The sequence below is a fragment of the Amblyomma americanum genome, chromosome 9, assembly GCF_052857255.1.
Source record: "Amblyomma americanum isolate KBUSLIRL-KWMA chromosome 9, ASM5285725v1, whole genome shotgun sequence".
Taxonomy (NCBI): Eukaryota; Metazoa; Arthropoda; class Arachnida; order Ixodida; family Ixodidae; genus Amblyomma; species Amblyomma americanum.
The window spans coordinates 88987755-89009889 of record NC_135505.1 but is presented as its reverse complement, the minus strand read 5'-3'; the positions used below and the strand labels follow the sequence as shown (position 1 = coordinate 89009889).

At 44.7% G+C, this 22135-nt stretch overlaps 1 protein-coding gene across 1 annotated transcript in view; it reads left to right on the top strand.

Moving 5' to 3' along the window:
- Positions 1–7927: 7927 nt before the first annotated feature.
- Positions 7928–22135, top strand: part of LOC144104996 (homeobox protein Hox-A2-like) — a 52358-nt gene continuing 38150 nt past the window's right edge. The window contains exons 1-2 of the mRNA XM_077638219.1: positions 7928–8248; positions 12087–12231. Coding sequence (XP_077494345.1) covers positions 8198–8248; positions 12087–12231 — 196 coding nt within the window. The 5' untranslated portion in view covers positions 7928–8197. The remainder of the gene's footprint in view (positions 8249–12086; positions 12232–22135) is intronic.

The following is a 22135-nucleotide window of genomic DNA, read 5'->3' as shown; positions in this document are numbered from 1 at the left end:
CTTTGAAACGGGGTGAAGGCGGTTGCCACCATGCTCAGCTTTCTTCTTTATTTTTGTTTAACTGTGCTATAAGTTATTAAAATTTGCCATTTTCTTTAAATAAATAACTGATTGATAAATAACTGATTATGATCCCCTTTCTTCAATACAGGCACAACACGTGCTAGCCTCCATTGAGTTGCGACAACTCCACTAGAAAAAGATATACGAAAGATAACAAAAAACCGCGCAAGCGATTCGGCGTAACGACGTAGAAAGACCATAGGAATGACATCAGGGCCAGAACAATTTTGCTTTCATTATTGTGCAGCACAGAAAAAAATGTCCTCACACGTTATGAAATCCGGGCAGATACTGCTGCTGCTACAGCAACAAAACGGTCACGGACGAGAATCCGAAAAGACGAAATGGAAGAAACAATTAGCTTCTGCAGCGATCTATGATTTGTCGCGAACGGAGAATATCTTTTTGCTGGTGTTGACGTGGTCGACGGTTTCGCGTGCTTCAGAGTTAAGGCGGCGCTAAAATATGGCAGGATCGCTCATTATGAATGTCCTTGAACCTTAAAACTGTCTGCTAGCAAGAAGTTTTTCGACGAGCACATGCCTTAAATTATTAGGTACAGAAATACATACCGTGCGCTTTCGGAGTACTTTGGTATTGCGTATTAAACAAATTATTTCATAGCTAATCCATGAGTTTTTACGCCGTACATTCTTAGTTTTACTTGGAATAATGTTCATATAGTTGGCTTGCCTCCGCAATAACTCTCGTGGCAAAAACTAATTTAGAAGCATTACAATTGCGACGGTATTATAAGCAAGAGAAATGTATGCATTTAATCTGCAATAGTAAACCTGTTGTAAACAGGAACAATTATGTTGAGCCTGTAACATATGATCTACAGTACAAACCATTAAAAATAATTAAATTATTACGTGGTGTGCAGAAGAGAAGCCTTGAAAAATTCATTTTTGCAAAGAACTTTCCTGCAGTGGAACACTCTGCCTTCTGATGCTGTGGGAGGCCTGACTGTCGAATCTTTCTTATCAGCAAAAACTAAAGTGCTAATATTAGTTGAACGAAGCCGTTTTCGTTCGCGCGAGTGTGGAGTTCGCTGACCTTTCCGTGAACTAGTCGGTCTCGTGTTCGCGAGGAAGGCCGCACCAGCGGGGTCGGAAGTGGTTGTAATGTGATCAGCGCTTCGGCAAGAAAGGGACCCGTCCCGTCCCTGCCTCCTCTTCTTGCAGCGGACGTCCTTGTTTTCTCCGCGCAAACCCGTCTTGAAGAAGCTTAACCAGGTACACTGTCCACATGTGTGCGGCGTCAAGGGCTTGCCGAGACTTCGGGCTGAGTAGGAGCCGAGTGACCATGAAGCCTATTATTCCCTTCACGACTGTATTCTCCTCTTTTTTTTTTCCGTAAACAGCTTGAGTGATCGTCTCGATGGCGTATGTTTGTCTCGCATGTACGTGTGCGAAAGAGAAAAAGAGATGACAACATTTTGAAAGTAGTAACTTTGGTGCCGCGGGAAATGGTAGCCGTGGTTGTGCTGTTTGTGTGTTGGATTGTATCCTCTCCTTTCCCAAATGTTTAATCAGTACTCTTTCTCCAATATGTGATTAGTTGGCGGAAACCTTATTTTCCTTTCCCTAACCACTGATTGATGATGTGAGTCGCTTGTAATCTTATTCGTTGCTGTCCCCGCTAAAGGCGGAGGCAGAGGGCTTAAAAGTAAGCGCTCTGGGTTGAACCAGGGCTGAATTCGTCTGAGTAACGATTTAGTCATGTTGTAAATAGTTTTCTCCTCGCTCGTTTCTTCTTGTTTTAGTCGTGTTGTAAGTAAATCTTTAACCTTTTCCTTTCCTCGAGAAACGTGAATGTTTGCGAGCTAGAACCACCAGGTCATCAAGAAACCGCTATTTCATCATCAACGAGGTGTTTCCTCTCATCGCCACCCGAAGGGGATTGAAACTGGCGCAGTCTGAAGAGGGGAAACTCAACTCGAGGGTTCAGGTGCCATCTTTATTTGCGTTGGTCGCATCATTAACGTGCTGACGTTTTCTTGTGTGTCTAGAAACTCTTATTTCCAACTTTGATTTCTTTAATATGTAAGCTCAGTTCTGCCTGAGGGCGTCTGCGAAGGCTGACAACATTGCTGAAATAAACGATAAATAAATAAATACCCATATTTACTTTGTTGCAAGGGCGTTATGGTACAAAATTTTAGTGCTCTAAATTAGCATGCACTTAAGGGACTCTTCTCACACCTCTGACCCTTCAGGAGCAGGTGACACTCGACCCATTCATTCTGTCACACCGCTCTTTCACATTGTAGTTGTGTTCTACCGAGGCACAGAAATCGAATAAATGACGCTGTCAGCGCAAGATACGCACCGCTCGCGATGGTGCAGCTGACGTTTCTTGTGCGCAGGCACAGACGTGACAAGCGACAACTATTCTCCCTTAAATTGTATAGAATGCGTTGGGAACGATTGCTGCCTCGGCGTCTCTCTTTTGTCAACACAGCCACTGAGGATGATAGCGTGTCCTTGAAAGCCATCTTCCGCTTTGTGGTCGCACGGTTAGAGCCCGATTTAATTATTCTGCGATTAACCAACATCCAGTGTGCCAAATCAAAAGGCAGGAGGCGCTTGTTGGCTCGAAGGCCCAGCCCACGTGACCGCAGTTGAAAACATTTTTAATTGTAAAAACAGTGTGAATTGGTTCAACTTACTTTTCGTATATATCTGTTTGCCTGTGCTTTGGCACGGAATAATGTTGCGAACAGTCGAGTGAATAGCTCAATCACACGCGGAGCTGGGAACTTTTACAATCGGTCTCGGCGCCTGAGCGTGGTCTGCTTTCGAAACATCCGGCCACTCGCGGGACAGAAATAAACAAAGCGGAAGAGGGCGCGGTCCCGGAACGCATGTGTCGCCAGTGCGTGGGCGGCGTCTTGCCCCCGCTCAACGACGCCCTGTGTCTGCCTGTGTGGTGCTGGTGGCCGCAAGCTCGGATAGTGCTCTGGTGAGTCACAATAACCTTATTTGCATGTGACCTCATTACTTTTTCAGATTTTGTGTCTACATTCCTGCGTTGGCTTACAGATGCAAGTGTCTGGGCTGGCAAACAAACTATTCTAACCTCAAACAGCCGAAAAAAAAATAACATCGACATCACGACTTGTATGATGTTTAGTAGGGGAGTAGGGGTCACAAAAGGACGCTGACGAGCTCTTCTCCGTCCCTCGTCCGTCTCTTTTGCGCTGCCTACTAAACAACATGCATCACCAACTAGCCCGGCAACTCCTGGACTCGTATGACGCTTTATCTGCAGAGAAAGACGCGTTCATTGCTCAGTACGCCGCCACTTGGTTCAAACTCATGACGTCCGGACTGAAAAGATTGTCAAGGGAAATCTGTCCATAGGGCAAAGATAGGAACAGCCAACGGAGACGACGCTGAGGCGCGACAAGAGCCTCCTCGTCTCTGCAGTGAGAATCAAGTGGATGGCAGTTCTGCCTAGCCTGAGGCTCGCGAATGTGGCCGGTGGTGGCGATATTTCATTCATTCACCTTTTGCAGCCTTTAAAAAGCCCCTTTTGCCGCCGACCGTAAAAGTGGCGTCTTAGAGCAGCGATCCAGGCCATCTCACTTACTTCGTCAAAGCTGGCTGATCTCAGAGCAGCTTTCAGCGGACATCTTAGCGCAGTGCGTGTTTCAAGTCTTTTGCCTTTTCCCGCTCGTATAATGTCATTATCGTAGGCCCGGTTGAAATTTGCAGAATCCGCGCCACGAGCAACGCATATGATTTAGCGATGGCGCTTAAAGCCGTCACGGCTTAACACGGTGTGATTCCTATTTTCCTCTGATTAGAAACTCTTGGGGAGGACGTGGCGTTTCTCTATGGTGGCTGCTGATCTCAAGGTAGCGGGCAGCAAATCCCTGGCGCGGCGGCTGCATTGCGATGGAGGCGAAGCTCGAAAGGCGCCGTGCGATGTCGGCGCAAGTTAAGACGCTCAGGAACCCGGAGCTCCTCCACCGAGAAGTGGGACACCGAAAAGTGGGACACTTACTCTTTTTTTCTGAAAAGCCGTTGTTTATTCATTTACTGCGCCCATTAGGTGTCAGGCAATATAACCGCCGGCCGCTAAGGGTAACGTGTTTTCCTGCCAATTCGTTTTTCACGCTGTTATTTTTGAACATGTATCACCAACTTGCCCGCCTAGCTGGATGCCAAGAGAAGGCAAGCGTAGCAGGGAGTGAACATATAACAGCTAAGCACAGTTGGTAAACGCAAGAAAGTAACAAAATACCTAACATCGATAAGTCATCTCCACGGCAAACGGTCTTCAGGGCACTGCGGTGCAAAAATCACAACACAAAAATGGAAAGAGTACACTATCGCATGAAGCGCAATGCCAGCCAAAATATATGAAGTAAACGGGATAACATCGATCTATGGCAGATTGCGTGACAATAAAGACAAAAACTCTGAACACGTTTTACACTCACCAGTGCTCTTGGGAAGTCTATTTCATTGCGCGGAAGCGTGCGGAAAAATGATTTACGGTAGACATCACTACAACAGCGCATTCCAAGAACCTTCAGCTCGTGATCACATCGTTTAGAGAAGAATTGGGGAGGGAAATATACAACTTGTTATTTATTCCTCTGAGATCAGAGTTAATTCGAAAAAAGTTCCAATTTTGCAGTTAATCGGCCGTGTGCTAGTGTTTTGCAACCAAGGTTCTCATTAACTAATGTAATGCTGCTACGGAAGTTATAAATATCAGAAACAAATATTGCAGTGCGGTTTTGGACGCGTTCAAGCTTTTCTATACGTTTAGAGCTTTAAGGGTTCCATATTGCGCAAGCGTATTCGAATACCGGACGAACATTTGTTATGTGAAGCAGTCATTTCACTTTCTGTGGGACTTTATAAAAATTACGTCTAACGATGTACAGCATACGAGATGACTTTAAGGTTAAGTATTCAATATGTCTGTTTCATGTTAAACTTTTTTAAATATAGACCCTGGGATACTTGTAATGATGGACCTTCTCATTCTGTAAACTGCTGACATCAAAATCATTGTCTACACTCCTGTATATGGCGCAATCATCAGCATATAACCTCCCTTTGCATTCTAAATTTCGGACAGTGTCATTTATAATGTCTAAAAATAACAAAGGCCCAAAAACAGACCCTTGGGGCACGCAATAGATTACGGTGACATGTGTTAATTTAGTTATGTTTATCAAAACATGCTATGTTAGCCCAGACAAGTAATTTGTAATTAAATCCAATATTGTTGGATGTATACTGAGACAAGATAATTTATGTAACATCAATGCATGCGAAGCGGTGTCAAAAGCTTTTTGCCAATCCAAAAATATGCAGTCTACCTGAAATCCAAGGTCAAAAAATTAAAATAGATCGTGGGAGAACTCTACCAGTTGAGTTGTACGTGGCGAGCTGGGCCTGAACCCATGTTGAGCATTCGAAAAGAAATTATCGCTTTGAAAGTGTTTCATCAGAGCACTGTATATAATGTGTTCGATTGTTTTGCAACATACGCATGTGAGAGAAATAGGCCTGTAGTTTTTCTAGTACACTTCTGGGACTGTTTTTACGAATAGTAGGAACATGAGCTACCTTTCACTGTGCAGATAATGAAATGGCATGTAATAATTTCTTAAACAGAGCTACTAGAAAATGATAATTTATGAGCACGATTTTAATACCTGCGACGGAATGCTATCCGGACCGCCAGTCCATTTGTTGTTCAGATTGGAAATACGCTTGAGAACACCATTATGTGTGACATTAACCATAGGCATATTCTCGTAGACTTTTTTTGTATTTCAGGCAGCTCGCCAGTGTATGTTAGAAAAAAAAACACTTTTAAAATAGGAATCCAGACATCAAGCGTTCTTAATTTTCAAGCACAGCTCTCTCGCCAACTGATAAACTAGACACAGTGGTGGCCTCTGTTCTATTTATTTTAACAAGTTTTCAAAATTTTTAGGATTGGCCCTCCACTTTGCGCCAAGCGATGAAATATAATCTTGTTTATTTACTTTTATTTCTTGCTTAATTTTGTAGTTCACGCGACGCATTTCTTGGAAAACAGACTGATTGTGAGTCTTTAAATACGAAGCATGCAGGCGGCGTTCCTGGTTAATTAGCGAGCGAATTTTCGTATGCACCCAAATTTTATCATTCCGGCGCGCCTAGTTGCCAAAAATTAAGAAGGTAGGTATTTTCAATTAAAGCCTTTACTTTATCTCTAAAAAGAATCCAAGATTCATCTATGTCCACTGACGCCTTACCTCATAAAATTTAGGGAATAAATCAGAAAGCTCTCGTGAGAAAGAGCTGTAATCACCTCGGTCGTAGAAGAAAACCTTTCTAGGATATTTATGGTCTAGTCTAACTGAAGCGGCACTACACATGGCAACAACGAAATCGTGATCACTGATACCAGAATGACAGCTACATTTTGGATCAACGGCTCGGAGCTAGCCCTGCAGTGGGTGCGTTCAGGCTGATGATGATGATGATGATGACTGCGCCTATTTATAACCAATTTTCCTTGGGGACATTCACCACCACGCCGGTCGACACATGGCGTGGCTGTTGAGGCAGCGACTTTTATTTCACTACGCCACACTGCAGCAGCTTCGGGATCATCATGTAGTTTTCCCCGTCGTGCGAGTGGTTTCCAGACAAATGTATGAACACATTTTAGACATGCACGTAACAAAGAAAAGCTGCACTGCTTTTTTACCTCGTATTTGCAGAACCAATAGACGGAGCATTGTTTCAAGGAACGGGACGTTTCCACGCTGTATTGATTCAGCGCAAACAAAGCCCGTTAGATTGACGCCGAGTGCCCGTACCGACCGCACGAGGCTGCTGTCGCAGAAACGGAGCTTTCGTCAAGTGGAAAATATGAAAGGAACAGTCCAACTGACGCCCGTGTATGCGGAAGTGGTCATTCTGTAATCCACATCCATACATTGCTGGGAGTCCCCGCACCACTCTTGGCGCAGCGGTTAAGCGATGCGCCAAGTTGCCGCCACCCGAAGTATGGGTGTGGGAAGTGAACTGCTTTTTCATCTGGGGCTACGCCGCCATCCACTTCTAAACGGCGCTCACTGTGTCGTCACAAGTGTTTAGCGGAGGGGCGCACTACTTGACCAGCAATCTTCAAAAAGCCTTGACCTTTGGCTTGGAATGTGACGCGGTGCGAAAGTTTGAAAGGAACTATCTCGGAGGTGTGGTGGCAGGAGGAGGAGGAAAGGCAGGGAGGTTAACCAGACGAATAGGCGGTTTGCTACCCTGCAAGGGGGGAATGGGGTGAGGGGAGAAAAAGATGAAGGAGAAAAGATAGTTGCAGAAACTTAGTCACTATGTAAAGTCACAGCGTTCAGTAAACTCACAGTCTATCGTGCAGGCCAAAATTCTTCAAAAAGCGGTGCAGTGCCTTGGATGCCTTCACCGCCGACGAGCAATGCGGCCAGTGGCCGAGAACCTTCGTTTCCGTCAGTGGGCGCAGGTCGAGATGCTCATGTGCACGGCAGAAAGACTGTCTTTAGGCGCTGTAGGCAAGACATTCCCAAAGAATGTGGGCTATTGTCTCTTCACACCCGCAGATGGCACATGCAGGGCTGTCAGCCATACCTATTAAGAAGGAGTAGTGCTTGGTGAAAGCTATACCAAGCCACAGGCGACACAACAAAGTTGCTTCACGTCTTGGTAGGCCGGATGGAAGCCGAAGCTTCAGATCTGGGTCTAAGGCTTTTAAACGCGAATACGAGACTTGGCCTGAATTCCACGGGGCAAGCGTGATGTCCCGCGACAGTGGTCTAATCCTACCGGCTGCGTCGGATCTCCAGATGGGGATGGACACACAGTCACCCTCATGGTGAGCAGTTCGCGCGGCCTCGTCCGCGCAGTGGTTGCCTGCGATGCCGCTGTGTCCTGGCAGCCATTGCTAAACAATATCGTGCGCATTGTTATGTTTTGCTTTAGGCTATGTTCTTGTCGCTTGCAGTCAGGCTAATTGGAAACCAATTGCTTTAGCGCGTCAAACTCAGTTTAACGGCGTTAAAACTGTAATTTTTCTTTGAAACTTGTGACGGCGCCCTCTACCGTATTCTCCCCGCAGCACGCAGTTGGACAACGCCATGGAAGCGTGCGATCCCCGACTGGACGGACCTTGCTGGGACAGCTGTCGGGTACGCTCGCTGCGCGCTTCGCTCCGAGTCGCAGGAACTACATTATGCACAAATGCTGTGCCAGCAAAGTAAGGCAGAACTTTCGGCGGCCACTCAGTTGCTCCAGGGGTGTGTAAATTACGAAAAAGGCAATGCTTGAGGAAATGTTCACCGGTGTACTTCTTTCGGAGCGTAAAAAAAATGAGACAAGGTATTTGAAAATAACTTCGTGATGCAATTATTCCCGGAAAGCCTGCCTGATCTTTAGGGAAGCAGTTATTCTGCAAGTATGCTTTTGCGCACTTGCTCTCCTATTTTGTTGACGCGCTGAGGAGAACATCGCGGCGCTGCCACGACTGCTCTTGTTTCCGAGCGCAGCCGTCTCTTGAAGAGGAGCAGATCTTTAAAAGATGGAGCCCCGCTGTTTGTGCGGAACTAAATCACCAGCGAAAAATATGCATCTCTGAGATATACAGATTATTTTGCCGAAACAAATACAGGCCTAGCCACAAAACACAGGAGAAAACCAAATTGCACTTTTCCCACTGATACAGAAACAACCTACGCCACCTTCTTATGAAAAGTGCGTGGTGTTATATAACCTGTGCAAAAGAACAACATTACCCTAAAGAGTGATTATTATTAGTGTAACGAACAAAAATTTTGTTTTTAAATTTTTTGGAAAACGTCTATTCTGGTCGCTTGAATGCCTGTTGCATTATTGGCGTCGACGCTGGAGCCACAATACGGTTGTGTCAGATAATGGAATCTCTCGATGAGCTTCTCCTGTAGAAGCTACACAACTCCGTCGATAGCGATTGAGAATCTCGAAGGCCCGTGTGACCAGGGCAGTTCACTCTTTTAATTAAGAAGGCGTTCGAACCGTGCACTGGCACTAACTGCCACAACGCGTCGTGCACACGGCCACACATTATTGAAACGCTACCATGGGGGAAAACTATAGCCAAGCCTGCGCCTGCATAGTTGGCTAGAGTGCGTAGCACCCAATCGACCGGCTGCCGTAAATAGGATTCCTAACTTTTTTTTTAATGGTGGCCTCCAGTATTCTTCCGCGCTTACCTTACGCGTATAAACAATATCTTATTTGACTGTAAGAGGGCACAGGAGCGTGCCAAACTAAAATTAATCAACCGCAATGCGAACAGAATTAGCCACAGCGTATAAGCAGTGCGAGCATTCTTAAACAAGTTGGCATTCGTTGCTTTGGAGGCGATGAAGACGAGGGGATAGTTGCATTACTTGAAGGTGTTGGCAGGAAAGAACCAAGATGGCAGCTGCCCTCAGTTTGGAGACTTTCGTGCTCCGCCTGTTCGTTGTAAAATTCGTTGTTTCCTGAATATATACTCACGAACAAGCCCATATGGGAGTAAAAAGGAAGGAAGCTTCTTAGGGGGCTGTCCACGTTTGGCAGTGTATTTCCATCACTGAATATGCGGAATGCTTGCTACTGGCTATATTGAAAATACAACTTGGCCCAGTTAGCAATGGGAGGAGGCTTTTAAACGCGGCATCTGAGGCTAGCAAACAGTAGAGATGGAAACCTTATAATCCTGCGTAACTGCTAGAGCTTGGCATGTTTCTAGGGGGAAATTGTTTTCCCTTTGTCAACCGTAAATATGTGTGAAGGAAACTGCTCACGGCTTGGGCAGTGTACCCTGACCCTTAAAGGGAGTGCATTAGAGGATATCTTGCTACCTTCGAACTTTTTTCGAGTATAGAGTGTACCAAGCTTATATTCCGTCCACTTGTAATACGCAGTTCTTGATTACGTTAATAAGGTCGGAATTCAGCCTCAGCGAGGCAAATTATGCTTCTTGGTTCAAGCCAGATATTTGTTCCCAGACGTGATCGTGAACAGGTGTATTTTTTTTACCACAAAGTATTTTGTACAGTGTGCGCTGAATACAGTCGTGATTTTCAGCTTTCAGAGTCTAACGTTTGTGTTAAAGTTTAAGGATTAAATGTGCTTATTTGCCTGTGGTCATTATCAGGCACATTAAAAATAATGCTTACGTGGCCAAGATGACTGACTAGCACCAGTCTAATATGACGAGTTTTGTTGTTTTTTTTCAAAATTTAGCATACATTAGCGGAAATTCTAAGCACAGCTGTCATCTCGCGTAATACTTCTACATTCGGGACAGTGTCGTGATGGGCGTGCATTCAGTTTTTAGTCTTCCTATTCGGACTCTTCCACATGTTGCTACGCAGGTCTGACAGTAATGAGATCTTCATACCTATATTTTATCTCTAGTGAAGCCGTGCATTTTTGTGAGGCCGCAGATAGGAGGAAGACAATGAGCAGCGCGAGCGATAATGGCGGCTGACAGCGGTGTACTGTGGCACTCTCCGGGCTGCCGTCTCGAGCAGTGGGAAACCTGATCCAAGGAAAGTCGGCGCTAACTGTGGTTTACTTACGGTCAAGATTTCGGATCGAAAATAGATTGCCTGGCTGTTTGCACGGCAGTAAAAGACAAACGTGGCTTAAAAATATATGTCTTTTTTATTCAAAATCGGGATGCCAAGAGCGAGACACAAATCCCTGAAAACCGCTGCTCAGTGAATGGCGGCTTAGCTTAACCTCAGAGGTCCGCACCGAAAAAACTGCCACTATGGTTCGCTTGATAAGACGACTGGCGGCGAGAATTTCATGAAAGTTTGTAGCCCACAAAAGCTCCGTGTCGGTGAACGTGGCCTTCTGTTTGTGCCATATGTGCGCGGGTTAAGAACCATGGACTGTGGGCATCGATTGGGCGAAACCGCTGCATGCGCAGCAAGAGCATCGCTGGAGGGCGAGTAGTACCGCTGCCTAATAATAGCGGGTAACAAAAGAATTTATTGTTTTCAAGAAAGCTCGTTAGGTTTCTGCGTGGTAGTGAGTTAGCAACAATCCTGGCATCTGTACATGGATGCCTCTACTCAAGTCTCGCGACCACCACCTAGAGAAAGGTGAGATAGTTGGTGGTTAGTATTTGTACGACAAGGGACGAAGTCTGTACTTTGTCGTTCATGCGGTTACCATATGCATACAAGTACACTAACCCTCAGCGACACGGAAGTAGCATAATGTTGAAGCTGTTTTTTTTTTACCTAAGCAAAGGCCAGTCACAAACGTAACAAATTTGACACGTGTGACTTGTCCGATAGAATGAAATATTAAATTACATTTTGTGGTCGCTTGGCGGAGTAGCACGGCGCCCTTTTCATGCAAACTGCTGTTTAGCTCTTGTTTAAAGTGGTATATAATGCGAAGTAGCAGTCAAAGAGCCGAACAACGTAAGCGAAGACAGAAGCAATTACAACAACCTAGCGCTGCTTGCATGGCACCCCACACCTTGAGGCACGCCCCCAAGGCAAGAAAATTATGTTCTGCCAAGAAGGCCACTGTATGGCTTCATTTGTCCTCCCCGCATAATACCAGCATATTAAGTACATAGAGTCGGAAATTGGACACTCACGAAGGGACTTGCAGTTAGAAACACGTAGCGAGCTTCACAAAGAAAAGGTGCGACTTTAGGACACGGGCAGTGAGTCAGGCAACAAACGCGAGTTAGTGACATGGCAGTTAAAATCAATGATAAGAAATGGGTACGGCAGGCCATACAGGGCGCAGGAAATGGTGCTCCCATGAGGTAACCCAGTGGATTCCAAAACAAGGCAAGCGTAGAAGTGGCCGGCAGAAAGTAAGTCATGTAGTATGTGGGGATGAGGTGACACAGGACGAGGTTGATTGGACAAATATAGAAGAGGCCTTTGCACTGCAGGTGACGAAATGATGCTGCTGGCGACACGGCGGTCGAATGAAAGACAAGGGATTTCTCCTTCTGTCCCTGTACAGGACTGCGGAGCAGGGAGCAGCCAAGGAGAAGCGGGGACTTTCGTTCCAGAGTGTTCGAGCGCCAGCTTCAGCGTGCAGCCCGACGCTGAAGCCACGGTGTCCGCCGCTCCAACGCCCTGCGCCATCGAGAAAGACTGCAACTCAGGTCTGTTAATCCACTTGAGCTTTCTCGAGAAGAGACTAATCGAGGCTTCCATGAATCTCGCGAAAAGGCCTCAAGTTCAAGGCAGGGGAACTCACAAAGCGGACAGCGCCCTGTCGCCTAAGAGACTGCCAAGAGAAGACGGGGGCAGTTTGTTTGGTCATTCTTTTAAAACAAGTACTTTATAAAGTTACCTAAATGGAAAATACTGCAGTTTTTCTCAATGAGCCCAAGGCAAGAGGAACATAGATTTATATTCACGAAAAGCAATGCAACCAATATAGTTCTGAAAGTACAATATGAATAAAAAATTGAGAGATTAGGAAAATACAATGTGCAAATACAAATATAGTAATTGTGTGAAAACAAAGACATGAAACGCGACTTCATGAATTCAGACCATTAGCATTCACTTATTTCAAAATAATCAGCGCTGTTTAGCGTGTTGGGTGGCAATTTGTTCGACTCATCCGCGGAAAAAATAGGGAAGTAAGTGCGTTATTATACCACTATAAGGCGTTTGGAATTAGGGATGATGATTCCTTGTTTGGCGCGTGATAAGAGGTGTAAGGAAGGGGCCTGAACTGTCTGACAGCGTGTGGTGTTCGAGCTTCGAGCAAGTAGGTTTAAGCTCAGGATTTTTCTGTGCAGCTAATAATAATAATATTACTTAATTTAGTCACCTTCACTAGCAACATGGGCTATATATATATATATATATATATATATATATATATATATATATATATATATATATATATATATATATATATATATATATATATATATATATATATATATATATATATATATATATAATGGTGTCACCATCAATAGCAATACAAGCGAGACAAGCCGGTATAATAATTTAAATGGCTTGTAGGACCGTGCCTAAAAAAAACAGTGACTGAAAGCACGAATCATGCGTATATAGAAAATGAATACAAAACAACAATGAGAATGAAAAGATCACACTAAAGGTTAGTACGTCTATTCCAAAGAAAACTGAACAGAGCACAAAGGTGCTAATTCTAACAAGTCGAAACACATTGCATTAATCCGGAAAGGAACTTTACCATTCATTCGTCAATAATTCTCGCCGCTTGCCTCTAGAACAAGCCGCACAAAACTCACTGCACGGTTATGCTTTCTAGGCTGTCTCGTCGGGGTAGTGTCCTTTTTAATTCACTGAACCAATAAAGCTTAAGGAAATCTGTATCAATGAATAAAGATTGAAGTTCGGGAGCCTTAGTTTACGGAAGATATTTTCAACTAACAAAATGGGTGTGTTATAAGCAACGTTTTTAAGAATATTCTTTAAAATGCTGTCGACCCTGCATATCCTACGATCCGAGCGACAGCAAAGATGGTAATACTGTATCTCACACACTGCACGCTAAACAATGTACAACCGTTTTTTACAGATAAAGGCACAAATCTTTTGATATTAAACAACCACCATGCCGCTGACCTGAACTTAGAGAAAACCATTAGATTAATGGTGATGCCAGGTTAAGGTACTGTCGGAATACACTCCTAGATACTTAACACATTCCACATATTCAATAGTTGCACATTTACAAGAACACAGTTTGAAATATGCAAGTAAATAGGAATGTTAATGACCATTATTGTTAGTGGAGATCGAAAACAGACGAGCTGTGTTGTTTGTCGTTGACAGCAATTTCATTGTCAGCAAACCAGCGCATTACATTGTAAACGTCATTTTGATACAAACCAGAGGCCATTTTGTAGGATAGATGCTTTGCCAATAACGATGTGTAATCAGCATATTGGAACACTAAACATTTGGAAATAGCGAAAGGCAAGTGATTCAAAATAATATTAAACAACAGTGGAGATAAAATTGACCGTTGAGGTACACTCGCATTCAGAGGCAATTTACAACTGAAAACGCCTTTTCACCGGTTGTGACCACTTGATAACGACTGCTGAGGTAGTCTTCGAGAATGTGACAAAAAGCCCCACGGAATGCTGACAAACACAAACACGTACAAGCGCAGAAACACACAAACACACGAAGAAAGAGACTGAGACACCACGAGCGCTCGTGGTGTTATGTGCACTTGTACGTGTTTGCAATGCAACACCTAGCCCAACAGTCCGTGCTCCTGACAAATACAGCTTGCTTAACAAGATTTGATGGTTCAGGGAGTCAAATCCTTTCGCTACATGTAAGAAGAGACCACACGTGAAACGATTACGATAAAACGCTGAAAACAGTTTGTGCGAAAATTCTCCAAGAAGGGCAACAGAGACAAGGCTAAATTGGTGATCATTCAGGGTACAAAATTTGTTTAGAAAAGAAGACAGTGCAGAAAAGAAAATTCTCCAAGAACTGTCCTATTACCGGTAGGACAAAAATTGGCCGGTAGTTTTTAATCTTATCTTTATGTCCTGACATGTGTAGGGGTAAAACAACTGCAGTCATCAGGCGTTCATGAATTTCGTCACCCTACAAACAACCATTCAGTATGCAAAGGAGAATATCTGATAGAGTACTAAATTTCATGCGAAGGATGTATGTTGGTATTCCGTGATATTCAGTAGGCTTGTTAGGGCGGAAACTGAAAATAATTCCTTCCAGATCACATCTGAATATCCTAGGAAGAAACGCTAACGCATGTATGGACTGCGTTATGAAGTAGAGTTAGTAGTTGGACTAAGAGCCCATTCCGACGCTTTTACAATGTGTCTGTGGAAAGCATCAGCTACGGCTGGCGGAAGGAATCAAAAAGTGAGCATTTATTAGAATCAAAACCTCTGATATAATTTACCAAAGACCAAGTTTTGCTCACACGACTTGAACATTGCTGGAATTTACAAAACAAGTAACGGCACTTGGCACCGCGCAAAAGGGCGACAACCCTGTTCTTTGCTTACTTGTATTCTTAACACAGAGCTAGGTTTTTAGGACATGTTTTGCACCGTTTATACAAACTATGTCTATACTAAATTGCATTAAGATTGTCTGGCCTCATCCAGCAATGACCCTTTCTGAGTGTTTTAGTTACCAACCGAGTCCACTGTAATCCAGTTTTTCACCTGCATACAAAATTTTCATAGATTTTGCCCGCTGAAATTGTCCTAGTTAGCGATCCCCAATCAAATGAAGCGATAAGGTTATCAAGCTTGTACTGATTGACAATTGGGGTAAGGAATTTGCGACGACCAGGAGTAGTTACCATATTAGGGGTTCCTGACGCGTTCGGTTAAGCAAGGCGTCATGGTCGGCCAAACTTTGTAAAATCGTACACGACAGAAATGAGCAATCAGGAGCTCTGACCGCTATGTGATCTAGGCATGACTGCACTAGTTGGTTATAAACTAATTCCACTATAGAAGGAGCTCCAATTGAGCATTCAAGACCATAAGCAGGCAACTTCGATAGGTAATCACAAATAGATGCTTTCGTCGGGCATAAAATGCTAATATTATGATCACCAGTCAAACAGAATTGATCCACAGAACTCCAACGCAGCAAAGTTTCTTCAAGATCAATAAGAAATCGTGAAAGGCTGGAGGAGGGCGGTCGATAAATAGATAGCAGATGCATAGAAAACGACCGTTTACACACCTTGATCATCAGGGACTCAGCATGCTCAAAAGATGCATCTACAGAAGAAACAGCACAGTTGTCATTCTCAAAAACAACAATACCGCCGCCATGACGTCCGCTCCGTGTAATAGAATGGACAGAAAATTCCTGCAAAGCGAATGTATCAAGGCAAGCCTGAAAAAACATTGATTTCAGTTATAACAAACACGTCATCTTAGCCAGCTCTAGATTCAGCTATAAAATCAATCTAATTACAATATTTACGCGAACTTGAAATGTTAATGCTCAGAACCATGAAATAATGATCCGAGTTGTATCCAAATTCTGTTTTAAATGAGGCAAAATCGGGTAGTTCGTAGAACGAAATCGGCGTAGTGGTAAAACAACGTTTTCCAGGTTTGCTTGTTTACCAATTCGAACAAGAGACGCTGTTCCGTTCTTTGTTACGAAGGTTTTTCATTCTTTCACCAAACGAAACTGGTAACCCTCGCCTTTGCCATGGTCCTTCCTTTCCAAAAGAGGTCAAGGTTACCTTTAGTCTAGTTATCAATGAAAAAGATCTTTGGAAAGAATTCATCCTCACGCAGCTGTCTCAGCTTACAACGAGCGTCAAACTATTTTTGCTTCCAGGCTGCTGAAGTGAAGCGCACAAGGACCAGTGGTGTACCATCAATTTCGGCTTTTCAGGCAAAGGGCAGCTGCGACGTCGTCAGATGAAAACCTAGCCGATTCAAGTTTAGAAGCGAGTTGCATGAGTGTTTGTGCTAAGTTCTCACTGTTGCTCTCAGGCAAACGACGAATCTCAAGATTCATGCTTTTGCTGTATTCTATTTCATTTTCATTTTCTTGTAGTTGTATTCAAGCTGTCTGATTTCAAACAGCTGCTTTCAAAGTTTCCAGTGAAGCACCTTGAGATAGTTGAAATAATTCACAATTCTGCTGCTGTTTCAAAATGTAATCGTACTTCTCCGACAGAAACGACACATATCCTTCGAGCTCCCGAACTGATTTATAGAACGCTGTGAATTCTTCCTGCACCCGTAGCAGAGAACGAACTGTCAAGTAGGACCGGCAGCAATTCAAGACTTTTCCTGATTTCTCTAAGTTCAGCCAACAACTTAGATTCTGACCCAAAGTTTTCATCGGCAGACTCAGGACCACTATTGAGTCGGTTTTGTTAGTACAAAGTGTTTTGCATACCCAAATATTTCTCTTGGCTTTACCAACGGTAGCAAACGTTTTAGCGGCTATTATAGAGCATGAATGTATGAGATGATACGGAAATTGACACTCGGCACATTACATGAACTTTCCATCACTATGAAGAGGCTTTTGACAAGCAATGCAATTATCATGATTTGCCATTGTGGACAGCAAAAAGGAGAACCTCTAAAAAAAGGAGTATAATAATAATAAAGATAAGAATAAAGATAATAATAATAATAACAAAAATAATGAAACAAAATAAGGATAAACGTAAAAAAAGAGCACTCTAAAATTATTCAAAAGAATGCTGCACAGAGCATAAATGCGCAAATTCTAACAAGGCGAAACATATTGCAATAATCCTAAAACTGACTTTACCATTAAGTCTTCAATAATTCTCTCAGCTTGCCGTAAATATTTCATCTGGCAGTTTGTTGAGAGTAACCGGAACATAAGCGCAACGCCTAGCCGCACCACACCTCGTGTTTGACCGAGGGAGAATGTAACGCTTATGTTTTCTAAGTTGTCTCGTCGGGGTAATTTCCTGTTTAACTTCACTGAACCAATAATGCTTAAGAACAGCTGTATCAATGAATAAGGATTCGAAGTTTGGCAGCCCTAGTTAGCGGAAGATATTTTCAGCTGAGAAAATGGGTGTGTTATAAGCAACGTTTTTAAGAATATTCTTTAAAATGCTCTCGATTCTGCATGCCCAGCGATTCTAACTAAAGGCAAAGATAGTAATAGCATATCTTAACACACTCTATGCCAAAACATGTACAACCGTATTTTTTTACAGGTAAAGGCACAATACTTTTGATATTAAACAAAACCCATGACACTGACCTCAATTTAGAACAAAGATTGGATAAATCGTGATGCCTGGTTAAGCTACTGTTGAAAGAAAATCCTAGATACTTAACACATTACACCTATTGAATAGGTGAACATTTACAAGAAACACAGTTTGAAGTATGTAAGTAAATAGGAATGATATCCATTGTCTTTAGTGGAGAACGAATACAGACGAGCTGTGTTTTTCGGGCGTTGACCGCAATTCCATTGTCTGCTAACCTGCGCATTTGCAATGTAAGTGTAATTTTGCAGCAAACCAGAGGCATTTTGCAGGAGGGGTGCATGAGCATATTGGAACACCGATCATTTGGAAATGGCCGAAAGGATGTCATTAAAAAAAATATTAAACAACAATGGAGACCCTACTGCAAAACCCAGTGTTGCTGGGGGCCAGCGTCCCAGCACCATACCTGATTATGGGCCCAGTATGGCGCTGTGTACTGGGACGCGGCACACTAGTATCCGTACTGGGACGCGGCACTGATTTTCGCTGCCAAACAAATAAGCCTGGGTTTGAAAAAAAAAAAACCTTGAAATAGGTGGCATGAAGTAAGGTAAACTAAACAGTAAAAGGAAAAGAGACCAGAGAAAAAGTGTCACGCGCCGCAGGATACGAACCAGTTACGGTTTGAATGTATACCTGACGCGCTAACCACTACGCCACATCGACGACATACAAACTCCTTCTTTTATTTCTGCTTTAAATGCCAACTCTGAATAAATAGTTCAGCGCCGTCGGTGAAAATGATGAAGTGAAGTTGCGGCCCCGGCTAAAGGATTACCGCTCAAGGAACGTTGAAGATGCTTGCCGGCTCTCGAGGTTTCCCACTGATGTTCTGAAGCTCTAAGCGCACAGTAGTTTGCATTTAATTATTTTAAAGTACCAATTTTTACAGCGCTGGCTCTTTGGCTGTGTTCTTGTGCCGCGTACGGAATTGTCGCTACACACGGAGCTCCATCGCAAAACTTACTGGCATATTGCGCGAAGTAGCTTCTCAACAGACCTACGGAGCAGCAGAAGCCAAATTTTTGCTTCAAACTAAGCCTCGTATAGATGTCAAGACATCAGGCAGCGCTGGGGGTTAGACGGCTCAGTATCGGTACTCAGGACGAGAAAGCGTACAACACAGAACAAACACTCAAGAAATAACCCACACGCGCTCTGCGTGCTCTTTTTTTTTCTTTTTACGCAACTTCATTGTTCGGCAGACAGTTTTTTTTTATTGTTTTAGTCTTTTTGCTCCACTGATCCCACTTGGCCGGAGCGGGGAGGAGAGCGAGCGTAAGTTCGCTACCTCGTAGGCTTCGTTAGTAGCCTGCGATGAAGCTATAGCTCTGCATATTTTGGAGATAGCCACTGTATTTCAGTGTCTTCAGAAATACGTTTCAAGTTTGTGACGGTAGCTTATATTTTAATTTCGGTTTTCCCTTGCAGTTTGTTCGCGAATGCCTGATTTGAGGGTAATCGCTACGTCGATTGCGCTTGCTTAAGAACGATCAATCCACCCATCTAAACGCCTGAAATAACAGGAAATTGCTTTCATTTTCTATTCTGTTGCTAACTGAGACTCCGATTAACAGCGCTTGCTGCCACAACATGGTTCATTTGCCCGATGTCTCGGCTCCCAGTTTCAGGGCGATGGGCAGCTGCGATGTCGTCAGATGAAAACCCAGCCGATTCAAGTTTAGAAGCGAGTTGCATGAGTGTTTGTGCTAAGTTTTCACTGTTGCTCTCAAGCAAACCACGAATCTCAAGATTCATGCTTCTGCTGTATTGTGCGATTTCATTTTGATTTTCTTCTAGTGGTTGTATTCAAGCTGTGTGATTTAACACAGCTGTTTTCAAAGTTTCCATTTCAGCACTTTGAGACAGTTGAAGTAATTAAATATATTGCTGCTGTTTCAAAATGGAATCGTGCATTTACCTTCACCAACGCCAGGAAACGGAAACGTAGGAAGAAGCACACTAAGTCGTACTAAATACGGCCGCCAGCATAGTGCGTCACTTTATGCGAATGGTCGTCTGCACCGCGATGCGCTGCACCACAGCCGAATACGGAGAGCGAACGCTGCAGGCGTACGCCGCACTATTTTTTTCACTGCTCCGTTATCGAGGAGAGCGAGAGAGAGGGGACATCACCCCCTCTCTGCGCATACCCTGGAAACACAAGCGCGGCGAGACAAGCGTGCGATAACAGCGCCCCGATAGCGGAGAGGAGCCGCTCCGCGGCCGTTCGGAGCGGCCTGGGATTTTTTGACTACCCCTGTACGCAATGCATAAGCACCCCTTCTGTTGCTATCTCGGAAAAAGAACACGGATACCTAATGTCATAGATTACGTGCTTCGGAAAAGCTTTCACACACTTACAATGATAGGCTGTGAAACAATATTTTTTCTTATTTTGTCATGTTTTTCTCTGTTTGGCCGTTATTCTGCGATACCAGTGTGTATTTAACCACTGCATGGTGCCCTGAATAAAACTATTCTGTTGTTAGTTCAGCGCTGTGCTTTGTCTCTTTCTGTTTGGCTTCGAGCCGTTGCGCTGGTTTACAAGAACTTGCTGCCCCTGCCATGGCCTGCCAGCGCTGTGTCATGAAAGTACTACAGCAATCGTTTCCGCTAACTTCTCGGGACCACGACTCGGAAAGGGGATGTTTACGCCTCTTCCTCGTCAAGTTGGGGAATATAGAGGAGCAGCAAGCCATCGTCACCCTGCAGATACGCGTCGTACTTCTCCTCAGCGTTCCAGGTGCAAGCTGCACTACTTGCAAGCTCTATCATCACCCGCTGGCATAGACCGTCTGCTTTCTGAGCCTCAATCAGCTCTTCTCTACTGACCGCTACTCCCCAAGACAGTTTACTCTCTGCCTCTCTCCTTGGCAGGCGAGCGGTCGCCGCCACGAGCATAGAGCTATCCGCGATCCGCTACCATGATCAACTTCCGCGAGGCACCACTGCGCAAGCGCAGGTCGCCTTAGGGGCGCCAGATTCCGTCACGTGCCTGTCAGCTGCGCGCGCTCCAGACGCGTCAGGACCAATCAGCGTGTACCCAGCGGTGCCCCGCGGTAGCGGATCGCGAATTGCGCTATGTATTACTCTCTAATGGTGTACGCGTAACGTTGCAACGTCAGCGCGCATCTCGCGAGTCTGCCTTTGGGGTTTTTGAGCCTCTTTAACCACGACAGTGCCTGGTGATCTGTCTGCGTGGTGAAGACCCCTCCGTCTAGGTACATGTCGAACTTTGACAATGCGAACATGATCTCATTCTTTCGAGAACGGAATTCAGGTGGATGAGGTGCTCCTCTAACGGATTTGAGAATATCACATCATCTTCGAGGTACGCCATGGCGTAGTTGAATCTTGCATCGTCCAGTACGATGCCCATCATTTGCATGAACGTGCTAGGGGCGTTAGACAAACCAAAAGGGAGTCGAGTAAATTCAAAAGCCCGTGGTGGCAGGTGAGTGCGGTTTTCTGAATGTCACCTCCGGCCACCTCAATCTGCAGAAACCCTCTGCTTGCCTCGAGGAATCTGAAGAACCTCGCGTGCCGTAACGCGTACATCACAGCCTCGATAGGCTGGAAAGGGTACGCAACAGAAGGTGTCAGCGAGTTGGGCTTTCGATAATCAACACGCAGCCTGATTGACTCAGCTTTCTTCGGTGCTAGAACCACTGGTGACGCCCAGGGATTTTGCGAGGATCTCATCGCACCGGTAGCAATCATCTCGTCAAGGGCACAGTCGAGAAGCTGTCTCTCATGCGCGCGCATTAACGTCTTCGGGTTGCACCTGAAAGGGCGCGCATCACCCGTTTCAATCTCATGCTGAAGCAGGTCGGTTCGGCCCGGCTTCTTCGTGAAGCAATCCGAAAACGGGAGTAAAGTTTCCGCATGGCTTCGGCGCTGATTACTGGGTCCTGCAAAAGACGCGGTAATTGCTTCGAACGGGCCACCGCCTTTCAGCATCTCGAGAGAGCCCCCCTGCCTTTTTGTCGCACATGCGTGGACACCCGCCTTTTATGCATGGCAGTAGGAAAGGGGTGCGCTTTCGAAGGGAATGGGGCAGGGGCGAGCGGGCTGTAGTGATAGCCAGTCTCCCCCATGTGGAGCACAATATCTTCGCTCGAGAAGAATTCTCTTCCCAGAAAGACTGGCATTGACAATCCAGACAGATAGACGAAGCGATGTCTCCGCTTTCTGCTGTCAAAGCGCATCACGAGACGCACCTCGCCCTCTGCCTTTGGTGCCTCGGCTGTTAAGCTTAT